The 17,835-nt window shown below is 39.7% G+C and overlaps 1 protein-coding gene across 3 annotated transcripts in view; it reads left to right on the top strand.

Moving 5' to 3' along the window:
* The first annotated feature begins 3,533 nt into the window (after positions 1 to 3,533).
* The window catches only part of LOC114469941 (ankyrin repeat and SOCS box protein 5-like), a 22,242-nt gene continuing 7,940 nt past the window's right edge, over positions 3,534 to 17,835 (top strand). Inside the window, exons 1-3 of one of the 3 annotated variants that reach the window (XM_028457859.1) lie at positions 3,587 to 3,768; positions 8,150 to 8,304; positions 17,500 to 17,579. In XM_028457859.1, the coding sequence (XP_028313660.1) occupies positions 3,743 to 3,768; positions 8,150 to 8,304; positions 17,500 to 17,579 (261 nt within the window). In that variant the 5' untranslated portion in view covers positions 3,587 to 3,742. Of the gene's footprint in view, positions 3,769 to 8,149; positions 8,305 to 16,129; positions 16,476 to 17,499; positions 17,580 to 17,835 lie in introns of those variants that run through there. The other 2 variants (XM_028457868.1, XM_028457877.1) reach the window with 2 other exon arrangements.

Raw genomic sequence — 17,835 nt, 5'->3', positions numbered from 1 at the left:
TGGGACCATTGAACCCACTGCAGCTGTAGGTATCACTGAGCTCTTTCTTCAAAGGGGACAGTTCTGAAGGTGACTATAGGGTTCTCTTGCCTCACTGGAGGATCAGGATGATGAGGATGAGGAAGGTGATGGTGATGAGGAGACGCTGTCTGCAGCCACAGCTAGAGTTTGTATACGTTTTGGAATACAATAGCTATGCAGGCATTAGCATTGCTTATACAATTTCTATGGATATTGAACATAATCATATGTCAAATGATTATAATATAATTAACTGCACAGTGCTGTCTCTCGACAGGACATGGGAACGCCTCACGAAGGGCCTGCGTCTACCTCCACAGCCCACCTTCACACAGTGAGATTTTATGGCCATATGAGGTTGAAATAATATCTCTGCTTAACCAACAGCAATAATTAAATGTTGGCCATTGTTTCCCAGCCAAAGAACTTTACAGGTTGAACCTCACAGAGCAAATATACAAACAAACTAGAACAGATTTACCTTCAAAGGAAGATAGAGAAGACGGATCTTGAAATCCTGTTACTTCAACGACAGTTAAGGTGGGTGCATAAGCATATGTGAAGGATGGTACTATCTGTAGGGATTTTAATAGTTGCTTTTGTACTTTTAGGGAATAAAGAACACCACAACAAAAGTTTTTTTGTTTCTGCATTTCTGTATTTTCTTTTTCAAAAACATTTCTGGGGCCTTTTTTCCAAAGCAATGTTGCTTTATATAATGTTGTGATGGGGGGGTTAAGGAAAGAGTTTAACGTAAATTCTTGCAGACAATGTCCCTTATGGCCCTTCCATCCTGGACATCAGCAGCAGGATGGAACGGATGGTCATCCTCAGGAAACAGTTGTACAGCAGGGTGTGGCTCTCCTCTAATAATTGCAATATTATGGAGAACAACACATGACACAATAATGTCACATGCCCTTGCTGGAGTGACCCTGAGCTTTTTCAGGCACTGGAACCGAGCTTTGAGAATACCTATGGTATTCTCAACCCGGGCTCTAGTCCTGCTGTGGGCCACATTAAAATGTAGTTGGGGCCCAGTCTCAGGGTCAGGATATGGAGTCAGTAACGTTGGCAGGCATGGGTAGCCTCGATCTCCCAATAGGTATCCATCAAAGTGGCCTGTAATAAGACGATATACAGAACTTCAATTAAACTGGAGAACAAGAACAGTGCAAAAAACGTTCTTCCTTAACACTTGCAAATCTGTTGCTCAGACTACACTCCTGATAAATTCTGGAGTCGTGCACAGAGCCAGGCCACTTTGCTTCCACAATGGTGATGAGGTAGGAGGCATCACATATGATCTTCACAGTTCAGAGGATGACACGTTCAATGAATTACAAATACATTTCCATGTACATGAGTGAGATAACTGTTGTATCTGGACATTGATGCTGTGAAATGATTTCCTATTCACATAGTCCACCTCATTTTCTGATGGAGCAATTATGGGAATTTGTGTCCCATCCACACAGCCTAAAACATTTGGGATCCCTGCCGAATGAGAGCGCATTAAACTACTCACCCACCTGTGTGGTTGCAGCACAATGCATGTCATTTTACTAATACAGTATATAATGTGTACATCACTCACCCGCAATCCTGTAGAATTCTGCCTTTATATTAGCCACAGGCTTGTATCCTGGGAACTTGACAAATGAAGGAAGTCAGCATTTTAATGCCAGAGCAACCTTCCTTATCGATCTGCATACTGTTGCTTTTCCCAGGTGCTCAGCAATATTATACAGGAAACTACCGTTAGCGAAAAAATGTAAAGCGGCACACAACATTTGTGTGGATGTGAGGGCACGTCCGCGGTGTGTAATGTTCCTAATGTGTGGTCCCAGAAGATCATCAAGATAAATGAAACTGTTCCGTTGTTATTATATTCATCATCATGTCGTCAAATGTATGTCCATGTGTACAATTTGTCATGTTTTAATACATGATGACTCCATTACTCTTTACACTTTTGAACAGCTGAATCATGTTAGATTAAACAGTACAGATCGTATTGTACTCAGTGCAACACAGTCTCTGCTGAAGCCAAAACTCAAACTCACATGCAGATATACACGCACACACACACACACTATCAAGGATAGATAAGAGTGGCGCCCAATCTTCCTCATAACATACACGTCTTCATCATCCTCACATGTTTCCACTGTTGGGCACCTGACTCTCCCCTCCTCCTCACCTCAGGGTGGAACTTTTCTGTTATCTGTATAAAAGCTTAAGCTGTGAAACTGTTAGTTAGAGTGGGTCTTGCCTTTTTGCTCTGCCACGAGCCTTTTGACCATCCTTGTTGGGGCCTGCTTTTCATTCTTTCAGGATGGAAGCTTATATTTTACTCCTTTTTTATTTAATTTTATAATAAATCTTTTTTATAAAATCATCAATGCTTCGACTGGACTCCATCATTCAACCAGAGCAATAAATCATGTCTCCAAATGAGGTCAACCGCAAATTTGCCGTGACACCGTGAAAACCGGTAGCGTTCCCAAAGATACTCCTCAGGAAAATAAAACATATCCTGTCTTGGCCGGAAAAACCTCTCGCGGCGTAAAGCATTTCTAATCATTTGAGCTTCTATGTCAATGGGATTAGTAATGAACGGACAATCCATGACTTCACTCTTGTCCAGGTGGGCGGAGCCAGGTAGAAACCCAGGGTTTCTTTGATAAAATCTGCCAGTGACCAGGTTTAGTTCACAGACAATGTTACCATGGTAACATACTCACAGAAGAACATACCTCGCGTTTAGGAATGAGATACTCAGAGTTTCCCTCATTTCAGCCTGAACATACTCAGAGTTTGAACATAACCTACTTTATGGAATAAACCTCTGAAATGTACAAGTGTAAATGAGAATCATCCAAGAAAAGAGAAAGAAAAAAGGGTATTTAGGTCACTATTCAATTTCAAAAATACAAATGTAGATATTCACAGTTTTGATGCTTTTTTTGTGTGAATAAGGGACAAAGTCTTGATATTATTTTTTAATTTGACAAAGGAATCTCACAAACAGTGGAGAAGACGTGTTGAATTTACAATTGTGTATGTAGAATTTATAAATATATGTAAAATGAACAGGTTCACTATTAAATCAATATAATATTTGTTATGTTCAAAGTTCAGTACATAATAATACATTTACAATGAAATTAAGTGTTATTAATTCTGCGCTGCAAAATGTTTTCTGTTTGAGCCCCAAAAACAAGTGAATGATCACAATAATAAAAGAAAGGTGTTTGTTATTGCAAAAACTGCATTTATTGTCTGTATGTAAAATGTAAATAAATACAAATTGATTGGATAAATATTGTGTAAGATTTTGATGTGAATTTAAAAGTTACTTCCATGTGCCGTTTCTATTATTATTATTATTATTATTATTATTATTATTATTATTATACTTCCATGATGTGCGTCGGTTAACGGTCATCTTGTGACGTCATCTGCACTCACGTGGGCTGGAGTGTGAGCTGCTCACGTGCCTGGAACAACAACAACAACAAAGGCTCTCAGCCAATCAGAGGAGTTCTGAACCCCCCCCCCCCCCCTCGTTCAGTGCAGTGTGATCGGTGTGAGCTCGTGAGAACAGGACCCGCGGGAACATGCCTGAGGTCTCGGTAACGGCTCCGGTAGAAGCTCCGGAGCTTTCCCGGAAAAGAAACGCAGAGCCGGGTCAGCTCGAGCCGCACAGGAAGAGAGCATGCTGGGGTATCCTCACCAGCCAAGGTGTGTGTGATAATATAGATATACAGATATGTGTGTGTGTGTGTGCGTGTGTGTGTGAGTGAGAGTGTGTGTGCGTGTGCGTGAGCGAGTGCGTGTGGGTGCGCGTGTGAGTGTGTGTGTGTGAGTCCGTACCCAGGATACAGTATGTATGCTTAGAATTTAGAAACGGTCACGGTGTCCATGGACTGTTTATCAGGTCTGAGCATAAATGATCCTCATAATCTGATTGGTCAGCTATGATGTGATACATTACGTTTAATCTGATTGGTCAGCTATGATGTGATACATTACGTTTAATCTGATTGGTCAGCTATGATGTGATACATTACGTTTAATCTGATTGGTCAGCTATGATGTGATACATTACGTTTAATCTGATTGGTCAGCTATGATGTGCTACATTACGTTTAATCTGATTGGTCAGCTATGATGTGATACATTACGTTTAATCTGATTGGTCAGCTATGATGTGATACATTACGTTTAATCTGATTGGTCAGCTATGATGTGATACATTACGTTTAATCTGATTGGTCAGCTATGATGTGATACATTACGTTTAATTCTGATGGTCAACTATGATTAGATACATTACGTTTAATCTGATTGGTCAGCTATGATGTGATACATTACGTTTAATCTGATTGGTCAGCTATGATGTGATACATTACGTTTAATCTGATTGGTCAGCTATGATTAGATACATTACGTTTAATCTGATTGGTCAGCTATGATGTGATACATTATGTTTAATCTGATTGGTCAGCTATGATTAGATACATTACGTTTAATCTGATTGGTCAGCTATGATGTGATACATTACGTTTTAATCTGAATTGGTCAGCTATGATGTGATACATTACATTTAATCTGATTGGTCAGCTATGATGTGATACATTACGTTTAATCTGATTGGTCAGCTATGATGTGATACATTACGTTTAATCTGATTGGTCAGCTATGATGTGATACATTACGTTTAATCTGATTGGTCAGCTATGATGTGATACATTACGTTTAATCTGATTGGTCAGCTATGATGTGATACATTACGTTTAATCTGATTGGTCAGCTATGATGTGATACATTACGTTTAATCTGATTGGTCAGCTATGATGTGATACATTACGTTTAATCTGATTGGTCAGCTATGATGTGATACATTACGTTTAATCTGATTGGTCAGCTATGATGTGATACATTACGTTTAATCTGATTGGTCAGCTATGATGTGATACATTACGTTTAATCTGATTGGTCAGCTATGATGTGATACATTACGTTTAATCTGATTGGTCAGCTATGATGTGATACATTACGTTTAATCTGATTTGTCAGCTATGATTAGATACATTACGTTTAATCTGATTGGTCAGCTATGATGTGATACATTATGTTTAATCTGATTGGTCAGCTATGATGTGATACATTACGTTTAATCTGATTGGTCAGCTATGATGTGATACATTACGTTTAATCTGATTGGTCAGCTATGATGTGATACATTACGTTTAATCTGATTGGTCAGCTTTGATGTGATACATTACGTTTAATCTGATTGGTCAGCTATGATTAGATACATTACGTTTAATCTGATTGGTCAGCTATGATGTGATACATTATGTTTAATCTGATTGGTCAGCTATGATGTGATACATTACGTTTAATCTGATTGGTCAGCTATGATGTGATACATTACGTTTAATCTGATTGGTCAGCTATGATGTGATACATTACATTTAATCTGATTGGTCAGCTATGATGTGATACATTACGTTTAATCTGATTGGTCAGCTATGATGTGATACATTACGTTTAATCTGATTGGTCAGCTATGATTAGATACACTACGTTTAATTTGATTGGTCAGCTATGATGTGATACATTACGTTTAATCTGATTGGTCAGCTATGATGTGATACATTACTTTTAATCTGATTGGTCAGCTATGATTAGATACATTACGTTTAATCTGATTGGTCAGCTATGATGTGATACATTACGTTTAATCTGATTGGTCAGCTATGATGTGATACATTACGTTTAATCTGATTGGTCAGCTATGTGGTGATACATTACGTTTAATCTGATTGGTCAGCTATGATGTGATACATTACGTTTAATCTGATTGGTCAGCTATGATGTGATACATTACGTTTAATCTGATTGGTCAGCTATGATGTGATACATTACGTTTAATCTGATTGGTCAGCTATGATGTGATACATTACGTTTAATCTGATTGGTCAGCTATGATGTGATACATTACGTTTAATCTGATTGGTCAGCTATGATGTGATACATTACGTTTAATCTGATTGGTCAGCTATGATGTGATACATTACGTTTAATCTGATTGGTCAGCTATGATGTGATACATTACGTTTAATCTGATTGGTCAACTATGATGTGATACATTACGTTTAATCTGATTGGTCAGCTATGATTAGATACATTACGTTTAATCTGATTGGTCAGCTATGATGTGATACATTATGTTTAATCTGATTGGTCAGCTATGATGTGATACATTACGTTTAATCTGATTGGTCAGCTATGATGTGATACATTACATTTAATCTGATTGGTCAGCTATGATGTGATACATTACGTTTAATCTGATTGGTCAGCTATGATGTGATACATTACGTTTAATCTGATTGGTCAGCTATGATTAGATACATTACGTTTAATCTGATTGGTCAGCTATGATGTGATACATTATGTTTAATCTGATTGGTCAGCTATGATGTGATACATTACGTTTAATCTGATTGGTCAGCTATGATGTGATACATTACATTTAATCTGATTGGTCAGCTATGATGTGATATATTACGTTTAATCTGATTGGTCAGCTATGATGTGATACATTACGTTTAATCTGATTGGTCAGCTATGATTAGATACATTACGTTTAATCTGATTGGTCAGCTATGATGTGATACATTACGTTTATCTGATTGGTCAGCTATGATGTGATACATTACGTTTAATCTGATTGGTCAGCTATGATGTGATACATTACGTTTAATCTGATTGGTCAGCTATGATGTGATACATTAGGTTTAATCTGATTGGTCAGCTATGATGTGATACATTACGTTTAATCTGATTGGTCAGCTATGATGTGATACATTACGTTTAATCTGATTGGTCAGCTATGATGTGATATATTACGTTTAATCTGATTGGTCAGCTATGATGTGATACATTACGTTTAATCTGATTGGTCAGCTATGATTAGATACATTACGTTTAATCTGATTGGTCAGCTATGATGTGATACATTACGTTTAATCTGATTGGTCAGCTATGATGTGATACATTACGTTTAATCTGATTGGTCAGCTATGATTAGATACATTACGTTTAATCTGATTGGTCAGCTATGATGTGATACATTACGTTTAATCTGATTGGTCAGCTATGATGTGATACATTATGTTTAATCTGATTGGTCAGCTATGATGTGATACATTACGTTTAATCTGATTGGTCAGCTATGATGTGATATATTACGTTTAATCTGATTGGTCAGCTATGATGTGATACATTACGTTTAATCTGATGGTCAGCTATGATTAGATACATTACGTTTAATCTGATTGGTCAGCTATGATGTGATACATTACGTTTAATCTGATTGGTCAGCTATGATGTGTACATTACGTTTAATCTGATTGGTCAGCTATGATTAGATACATTACGTTTAATCTGATTGGTCAGCTATGATGTGATACATTACGTTTAATCTGATTGGTCAGCTATGATGTGATACATTACGTTTAATCTGATTGGTCAGCTATGATGTGATACATTACGTTAATCTGATTGGTCAGCTATGATGTGATACATTATGTTTAATCTGATTGGTCAGCTATGATGTGATACATTACGTTTAATCTGATTGGTCAGCTATGATGTGATACATTACGTTTAATCTGATTGGTCAGCTATGATGTGATACATTACAGTTAAGTACCAAGATGGCGCCGCGGATGGTTGCCTCGGTACTGCGCTCTCTCGTAGTTGTTGTGTTTTTCTTTATTTTTGTAGTTTCTTGCTCCCCTTCTGTGGTCTCTTTCACCAGAGAAGAACTAATAAACGTAGGACAGTCCTCTGCTGATCTTTTTTCACTGGTTCTCATTGAACCAGAAAGTTATGCGGAGATTCTCACCGGAGGAGCAGCAGCTCTCTATGGAATTTGCAGGAGACGCCGCAGACACAGACGGGGTAAACGAGCAGGCGCGCTCCTCAAACTGAGGCAGCGGGTATTACGCACTGAGCTTCCATCCATTCACCTGGCGAATGTCCGCTCTCTGGCAAATAAAATGGATGAACTGCTGCTTCTAAACACCAGAAACTTGGACTTTTGCAGATCCGCCGCCCTGTGTTTTACTGAAACCTGGCTCAGTGAACTCATCCCGGACAGCTCTCTACATCTACCGGACTTTCAGCTCCTCAGAGCGGACCACGTAAAAGAGCTCTGTGGGAAGACGAGGGGCGGCGGAATATGCTTTTACATTAACCAAGGTTGGTGTACAGATGTCACAGTGTTGAAACAGACGTGTAGCCATAATCTGGAGAGTTTTTTTATAAACTGTAAACCGTTTTATTTTCCGTGGGAGTTCTCCTCGTATGTTATGGTCGGTGTTTACATCCCACCTCAGGCTTGTGTAACAGAGGCGTTACAGCACCTGGCTGACCAGATAGCAGACGTGGAGAAACAACATCCAGACTCTTTGCTAATCATTCTAGAGGATTTTAACAGAGCAAATCTAACCCACGAACTCCCAAAATACAGACAACATATAAAGTGTCCCACCAGGGGTGCTAACACACTGGACCACTGCTACACTGCAATAAAAGATTCATATCACTCTGTTCCCTGTGCAGCTTTGGGGCTCTCTGATCACTGTCTGATTCACCTCATCCTGACCTACAGGCAGAAGTTTAAATCTGCTAAACCTGTAGTAAGGACTGTAAAGAAATGGACAGAGGAGTCAAAGCAGGAGTTACAGGACTGCTTTGACTGCACTGATTGGAGGGTTTTTGAAGCTGCATCAGACAACCTGGATGAACTGACTGACACTGTGACATCTTACATCAGCTTCTGTGAGGACATATGTGTGCAGACCAGGACTTTCTGCACATACAACAACAACAAACCCTGGTTCACACCTCAACTTATGATGCTGCATCAGGCTAAGGAGGAAGCCTACAGGAGTGGGGACTGGGTCCTGTTTAAGCAGGCCAAGTACACTCTATCTAGGGAGATCAAAGTAGCCAAGAGGTGCTACACTGAGAAGCTAAAACAAAGCTTCTCAAACAAAGTCCCTTCTGAAGTGTGGAAAGGCCTGCGTGAAGTCACCAACTACAAGAAACCCTCCCCCCACCCTGCAGGTAACAAAAGACTGGCTGAAGACCTGAATAGCTTTTACTGCAGGTTTTCTCACCCACCCCCCAGCTCATTAGCATCAGCCCATCACCTGGACTCTGCCCTTCCTGCTCCCCCCACTCCCCCCCCCTACCTCACCCTCTGACCCCCCACCTACCCTGAAGATCAATGAAAGAGATGTGTGCCAGCTATTCAAGAGACAAAAGATCAAAAAGGCTCCAGGACCAGACGGAGTATCTCCCTCCTGCCTGAAAGCCTGTGCTGAGCAGCTGGCCCCCATCTTCACACGGATCTTCAATACATCACTGGAGCTGTGTGAAGTACCTTCTGCTTCAAAAGCTCCAGCATCATCCCAGTCCCAAAGAAACCTGCCATCACAGGACTCAATGACTATCGACCCATTGCCCTGACGTCCGTAGTCATGAAGTCCTTTGAGAGGCTGGTACTGAGCCATCTGAAGGACATCACAGGACCCCTGCTGGACCCCCTGCAGTTTGCCTATCGGGCAAACAGGTCTGTCGAGGATGCAGTCAACATGGGACTGAACTACATCCTGCATCACCTCGACTCCCCAGGGACCTACGCTAGGATCCTGTTTGTGGATTTCAGCTCTGCTTTCAACACCATCATCCCGGACATCCTTCACCAGAAACTCACCCAGCTCACAGTGCCGGCCTCCACCTGTCAGTGGATCACCAACTTCCTGACTGACAGGAAGCAGCAAGTAAGGCTGGGAAGCATCACATCCAGAACCCGGTCACTCAGCACTGGCGCCCCTCAGGGGTGTGTTCTCTCCCCACTGCTATTCTCCCTCTACACCAATGACTGCACCTCAGGGGACCCCTCTGTGAAACTCCTGAAGTTTGCAGACGACACCACCATCATCGGTCTCATCAGGGATGGGGACGAGTCTGCCTTCAGACGGGAGGTGGACCAGCTGGCTCTCTGGTGCAGTCAGAACCACCTGGAACTGAACCCACTCAAGACTGTGGAGATGACAGTGGACTTCAGGAGAAATCCCCCCCCACTCACCCCCCTTACCATTCTGAATAGCAAAGTGGCTTCCGTGGACTCCTTCAGGTTCCTGGGATCCACAATCTCACAGGACCTGAAGTGGACCTCCCACATAGACACAACCAGGAAAAAGGCACAGCAGAGGATGTACTTTCTGCGACAGCTGAGGAAGTTCAACCTGCCCCAGGAGCTGCTGATAATGTTCTACACCTCCATCATTCAGTCTGTTCTGTGCACCTCCATCACTGTCTGGTTTGGATCTTCAACCAAACTAGACAAACACAGACTACAAAGGATAATCAGGACTGTAGAAAAGATCATTGGTGTTGATCTGCCCTCCATCCTAGACTTATACCTGTCCAGGGTCAGGAAACGGGCAGGTAGCATCACTGCAGACCCCTCACACCCTGCACACAATCTGTTTAAACTCCTCCCCTCAGGCAGACGCTACAGATCACTGTACGCCAAAACTTCCCGCCATAAAAACAGTTTCTTCCCTCAGGCTGTCACTGTGATCAACACTATACAGTCATAGAGAGTCAGACATGTTTCTGTTACTGTGAAATAACCTGGAACTAAACATATCAACCCTGGAACAACCTTGTCACTGTGAATGTTCATGGACACAATTTTTTCATTTAAATGTTCACCTATTTGCACTACTCATCAATGCACTACTGCACTATTATATTATTATTATTATTATTGTATTCTTATTTTATTCATTATTATTATTATTATTATTACTATTATTATTATCTTGTTATTTTTATTTAGTTTGCACATATTAGTCTAACTACTCTTATATTTATGTTTATACTTCTTTTTTCCTTTTATTTTTCTTTATTTTATTTATTTTTCTTTATTCTAGTTGATTGTTATTATTTAATGTTATACTACCTGAGAGAGCACAGGTCACCAAAAGAAATTCCTCGTGTGTATTCATACACCCCTGGCCAATAAAGTTGATTCTGATTCTGATTCTGATTCTGATTTAATCTGATTGGTCAGCTATGATGTGATACATTACATTTAATCTGATTGGTCGGTTATGATGTGATACATTACGTTTAATCTGATTGGTCGGTTATGATGTGATACATTACGTTTAATCTGATTGGTCGGTTATGATGTGATACATTACGTTTAAACGAGGTGGGCTTCATTGATAATTGGAGATCCTTCTGGGGAAAACCGAACCTGATAAGAAGAGATGGAATCCATCCTACTTTGGAGGGAGCATCTCTACTATCAGAAAACATGGTACAGTCACTGTTATGACATCTCATGAATGAGACCATGTTACAGAGGCGGAGTCCTCCACGCCCCTCTGCGCTTGCCTTAGGACAGTTTCCCTCCCATTGCTATTATGATAGCTGTGTTCATCGCCATGACAACTGTTGTGATGGTGATGAATATTATTTTATGGAGACGGTGTCTGTCCCCCGACCCATATTTCACAATGATTTTAACATAAAATCAAATAAAAGAGCTATCAATTATAAAAATCTGAAAAAAATTAAAATCTCAAATCTAGAAACACCAAACATAAAACCATTAGATGTGCTCTATTAAATATTAGATCACTGAGATCCAAATCTCTACTAGTAAATGACCTTATCTCAGAAAATAACTTTGATTTATTCTGTTTAACTGAAACATGGCTGTATCAAGATGAATATGTTAGTTTAAATGAAGCCACTCCTCCCAGTCATTTAAATCCTCATATGAACGAGACATAGGCCGTGGAGGTGGTGTAGCAGCTATTTATCATTCCTCTCTCCTAATCTATCCTAAACCAAAGGCCAGTTACACTTCCTTTGAAAGCCTGGTTCTAAATTTATCTCATACCAAATCAAAAACCTGCCAGCCAGTCTTATTTGTGATAATTTACCGTCCTCCAGGCCCTTATTCTGAATTTTTATCAGAATTCTCTGAGTTTATATCAAACTTAGTCCTCAGTTCTGATAAAATACTGATAGTAGGAGATTTTAATATCCATGTGGACAAAGATAGTGATAGCCTGAGCTCAGCCTTTATGTCCCTAATAGACTCAGTTGGCTTTTTTCAAACTATTAATGAAGCTACTCATCATTTAAATCATACCCTTGATCTTGTTCTAACATATGGCCTTGATATTAATGAACTAAAAGTCTACCCTGAAAATCCTCTGCTATCAGATCACTTTTTAATATCTTTTAACATTATCCTAGAGGATCTCGCACTGTGCAATAAAATAGTTACGAGTAGAAATCTGTCCAATAGTGCTGTGGCTAAATTTAAAGAGGCCATTCCTGCTGCCTTAAACTCAGTGCACCATCCAATAAATAACTATGATATTAATTATAACCCCTCTCAACTGGATCTGCTTGTCGATAGCTCTGCTAGTCTACTAAAATCCACCTTGGACTCAATTGCCCCATTGAGGGAAAAAACTATTAAACGTCAGAGGAAAGCTCCGTGGTTTAGCTCTGAAACTCACACACTCAAACAAACAACCCGTAAATTAGAGAGAATGTGGCGCTCCAATAAAACAGAGGAGTCACGAATACTCTGGCAAGAAAGCCATAGTAAATACATGACAGCCTTACGACATAGTCGATCTACATACTACTCCTCACTAATTGAAGAAAATAAAAATAATCCGAGGTACCTTTTCAGCACTGTAGCCAGGCTAACACAAAGTCAGAGCTCTATTGAGCCCATGATTCCTCTAGCCCTCAGCTGTGAGGACTTTATGACATTTTTTAACCATAAAATTCATAAGATTAGAGATAAAATTAGCCACTCCCTGCCTTCACCTGGGCCTGCTGTACCATTAAATGTAAATAGGCCTAACCTAAACTGTTTCACACATATAGGACTTCAGGAACTTAACTCTATTATTTCATCCTCCAAACCATCGACCTGCCTTTCAGATCCGATCCCAACTATGCTGTTTAAAGAAGTTGTTCCCCTAGTCTGCCCATCTTTGTTGGAGACAATAAATATATCCCTATCAATAGGCTACGTGCCACAGTCCTTTAAAGTAGCTGTAATCAAACCCCTTCTCAAAAAACCTACTCTTGATTCCAGCACTTTAGCAAACTACAGGCCTATATCTAATCTTCCTTTTATTTCAAAGATTCTTGAGAAAGTTGTGGCGGCTCAGCTCTGTGACTTCCTTCAAAACAACAGCCTGTTCGAGGACTTCCAGTCAGGTTTTAGAGCTCAACACAGCACAGAGACTGCTTTAGTTAAAGTGACTAATGATCTACTCTGGGCTTCAGATGAAGGACGACTCTCAGTGCTGGTTTTATTAGATCTTAGTGCAGCTTTTGACACTATAGATCACTATATTCTACTAGAGAGATTAGAGGAATTACTTGGAATCACAGGGACTGCCCTAAACTGGTTTAAGTCCTACCTATCTGATAGGTACCAGTTTGTACACGTGAATAATAGGTCTTCTGTGTACACTAAAGTAAGCTACGGGGTTCCTCAGGGCTCTGTGCTAGGTCCAATCCTCTTCTGTATCTATATGATCCCCCTTGGTAATGTTATGAGAAAATACTCTGTTAACTTTCACTGCTATGCTGATGATACCCAACTGTATGTATCAATGAAGCCAGGTGAGACAAATCAGCTATCTAAACTTGAGGCCTGTCTAAAGGACATTAGGGCCTGGATGGACCAAAATTTTCTTCTTCTCAACTCAGACAAGACTGAGGTCATTGTACTGGGCCCGCGACACCTTAAAGAAACCTATGCTAGCCTAACTGCCCTAGATGGCATTACTCTGGCACGAAGCACAGAGTACACAAATAGCACAAATAGAACCTTGGGGTTCTATTTGATCAGGATTTATCCTTCAACTCTCACATAAAACAAACTTCAAGAACTGCCTTCTTTCATCTCCGTAACATTGCTAAAATCACATCTATCCTGTCTCAGGGCGACGCCGAAAAACTAGTCCATGCTTTTGTTACCTCTAGACTGGATTATTGTAATTCTCTTTTAGCAGGCTGCCAGAGCAAGTCGCTTAAGACACTTCAGCTGGTTCAAAATGCTGCAGCACGTGTACTGACTAAAACTAGGAGAAGAGATCACATTACTCCTGTATTAGCCTCTCTGCATTGGCTTCCCATAAAATATAGAATAGAATTCAAGATTCTTCTTCTCACTTATAAAGCCCTAAATGGACAGGCACCAGTCTATCTCAAGGAGCTTGTAGTGCCATACAATCCCCCCAGAAACACTACGCTCTCAAAATGCTGGACTACTCGTTGTTCCATTTGTCTCTAGAAGTAGTATAGGAGGAAGAGCTTTCAGTTATCAGGCCCCACTTCTCTGGAACCATCTACCAACCACGGTTCGGGGGCAGACACCCTCTCTACCTTTAAGGTTAGGCTCAAAACATTCCTCTTTGGTAAAGCTTTTAGTTAGGAACCAGCTCATAGCTCATAATTAAGATGCAATAGGCATAGACTGCCGGGGGGGGGGTCTGGCATGCTCGGTTGGAGAGAGGTTGGAGAGGGCGTTAAGAGAGAGGTCATTTAGGCTAGAGAGGGACCGGAGAGGGTCCCATTCCTCTCTCAAACACTCCCTCTATGTCTGCTTCTTCCCTTGTGTGTTTGCTCCTGTACTCCTTCTGGCTTTTGTCTTGCAGGTCCGTGGGATCCTCAGTGTGGAGTTACAGAGTCTCAACAACTCTGTCTCCACCCTCTCCTCTGCACACACCCAACACAGCATAACGTGGATGGCTGTTCATCATAGGAATGGGATCCACACAAGGTTCCTGCTGCTTAACAGAAGGTTTTCCTTGCCGCCATGATGAATTCATGTTGGGTGTGGGATACATATGTATGTGTATATACGTATATATGCATATGTGTGTATCCATAAAATGAAGAGTCCGTCCTTAAGACTGCTCTACTGTAAAGTGTCTTGAGATACTATTGGTTATGATTTGGCGCTATACAAATAAAAGATTGATTGATTGATTGATTGATGTATATATGTACTGTTACTAACTAGTACCGTCCTGTACTTTCAATGGCATCAATGGCAGAGACTGTAGATGATCTAATCATTACAGTCTGGAATGATGTCATCAGGATAAATGAAGGTGATCAAAATGTAATCAATCAACATGATCAGATTCAGTAAATATTGATCCCCGAGTGACATTAATGCTGCCTCATACATCTTTATATGACATATTAGAAATAATTACAATAATCCACAATAATAATCCACTACAGTTTAGATCTACCTTTAAACTGGAGCTGGTTTTAATTTACACTTTGATTTTCACATACATTTGTGTTTACAGTAATTACGGTTTCATTTTTTTATCATTATTATTTATTTTGTTTCATCACAGGAGTTGAAAAACAATATTTTCTGAAAAAAATGGATAAAATATTTCTTAAAAAAATAAAATAAAATAAACTTATCTAAAGAAACAATGTGGAAATCACAGAGTTTGATTTTTATCAAAAGGATTTTATAGAACTGTACCAATGGCTGCAGTGGTTGCTAAATACTCTGTTGGACCTCAGTCAGACCTCAAACCTCACGTTGGAAAGGATGAAGGAGCAATGTGCTGTGACGTAAAATCACTGTGTACCAGCGTTCTAAAACCATTGGTTATGATTTGGCGCTATACAAATAATAGATTGATTGATTGATTGATAGATAATCTGATTGGTCGGTTATGATGTGATACATTACGTTTAATCTGATTGGTCAGTTATGATGTGATACATTACGTTTAATCTGATTGGTCAGTTATGATGTGATACATTACGTTTAATTTGATTGGTCGGTTATGATGTGACGTATTTTAATGTTGTCTGGTTTTTTCATTTTTTGCAGTTTCACAATGTCTGCTAATCATTTTAAACTAAAATACATATTTACTCAGTAACAGTTGGGTGTAGAAATGTAATGAATGATTTATTTTAAAACGCACTTAAGTACAAATAAAATTACAGATTTAGAAATATAGTCAAAAAAGTACAAGTGCCCATAAACGCAACTCATTTACAGTAACGTGAGTACTTGTAATCCTCTGGTGAATGGTGCCTTTATGTTGTTGATGGTGTCAGTGTGTACTGATGCATTCATGCTCTGCTCTGAGCTCCTCCCTCTGAGGATCATTTACAGTCTGTAGCTGCTTCACCAGGACGCTCTTATTCTGTCAGCAGCTATTTTCAGTGTGTGTTCAGTGGAGCGGGGCTCTGTGAACGTGTGGGAATGTCCTACACTTACCAGTGGCTGGATGTGCCATGGGGAGACGGAGACATGGGTAGGTGTTTGTTCTACAGTTACAGCAGAGAGGAGTGAGCGCTCTACTCCTTTAGTCACTGCTTTAAGCAGGGACACACACTGGGTCATGATCCAACCAGGGGTGGTGGTATACCGGGCATCGTCCCGGTTGGCCCTCGACCCAAAGTGGGCCGGTCTCTGCTTTTTTTTTTTTTTTTTTTTTTGGTAATGGGCGGCCAAACGTGGTCTAAAGTGGCAAGGAAAGAGTGAAAATGACTAAAATGGGTAAATAAAGAGGAACCTGGTGGAATGTAATGGCAAAGGGTAGAATTAATAAATGTTTGACAAGAGTCAAAAAGAACTTGCAAAATGGACAAAAAATAGGAAAAAAAATCAGGATATCTTTTGGCAAAAGGAGCTAAAGTCTCAAAAAAGTGTCAGAAGTTTTTGAAAATGGTCCAGAAGTGGCCAAAATGTGCCAAAAGCAGTCAAGAGTGACAAAAAGGTAAATAAAAAATTAAAGGAAAGCCTAAAATTGGATAAAAGTGTCAAAAATGGACAAAAAATAAGAAAAAAAGGAGCCAAAGTCTGAAAAAAATCATCAGAACTTTTTGAAAAATGGCAAAAATTGAACAGAGGAAAAAGGTAAAAAGAAGTTAAAAAGTTTTCCGTTTTTACGGTTTTCTTGGGAATAATAATTAAAATGAAGACATTGAGATTCACTGATTTACTATGTGGTGCTTTGGATAGAAAACACCAGGAGGGAATTTTTGTCCCAGTCCAGGCCTGGGTCCCACTTTATGTTTTCAACATTTCTCTAACAGTTGGCCTTTAAAATGAAAAATAAATGAATATATATATATATATATATATATATATATATATATATATATATATATATATATATATATATATTATTAATGAAAACATATTTTAGCATGATCATGATCATGACTTAAATAATCTGATTCATGTTATTCGTCAATCACACGCACGTGAAGAGGCTCAAAATCAAATCAAACATTCTGCTTTATTTCTGTGCGTGCGTGTGTGTGTGTGTGCAGGATCCTGGGCTGATCGATCTCCTCTTCATGAAGCAGCTTCCCAGGGTCGCCTCCTGGCCCTCCACACTCTCCTGGCCCAGGTAACGCCTCCTTCACCTTCAGAATCAGAACATTTCTGCTACATTTCCTCTGGAATTTTAGAAATATTCCAAAATATGAACTTTTCATGGGAATTCATGGCTGTAATTGACTGAAAGTTGGAAGTAATTTTAAATAACTGTATCATATCCAATCATAATCCAAATACAGGGTTGCAAAATTCCAGGAATCTTCATAGTTGAAAACAATCTATTTGAATTAACGGGAATTGATGGGGAAGAAAACTGAATGTTCTCA

Source organism: Gouania willdenowi, chromosome 1 (genome assembly GCF_900634775.1).
Source record: "Gouania willdenowi chromosome 1, fGouWil2.1, whole genome shotgun sequence".
In the NCBI taxonomy this organism is placed as follows: Eukaryota; Metazoa; Chordata; class Actinopteri; order Blenniiformes; family Gobiesocidae; genus Gouania; species Gouania willdenowi.
Note: the sequence above shows the minus strand (reverse complement) of the source record. Positions and strands in the feature narration are given on the sequence as shown.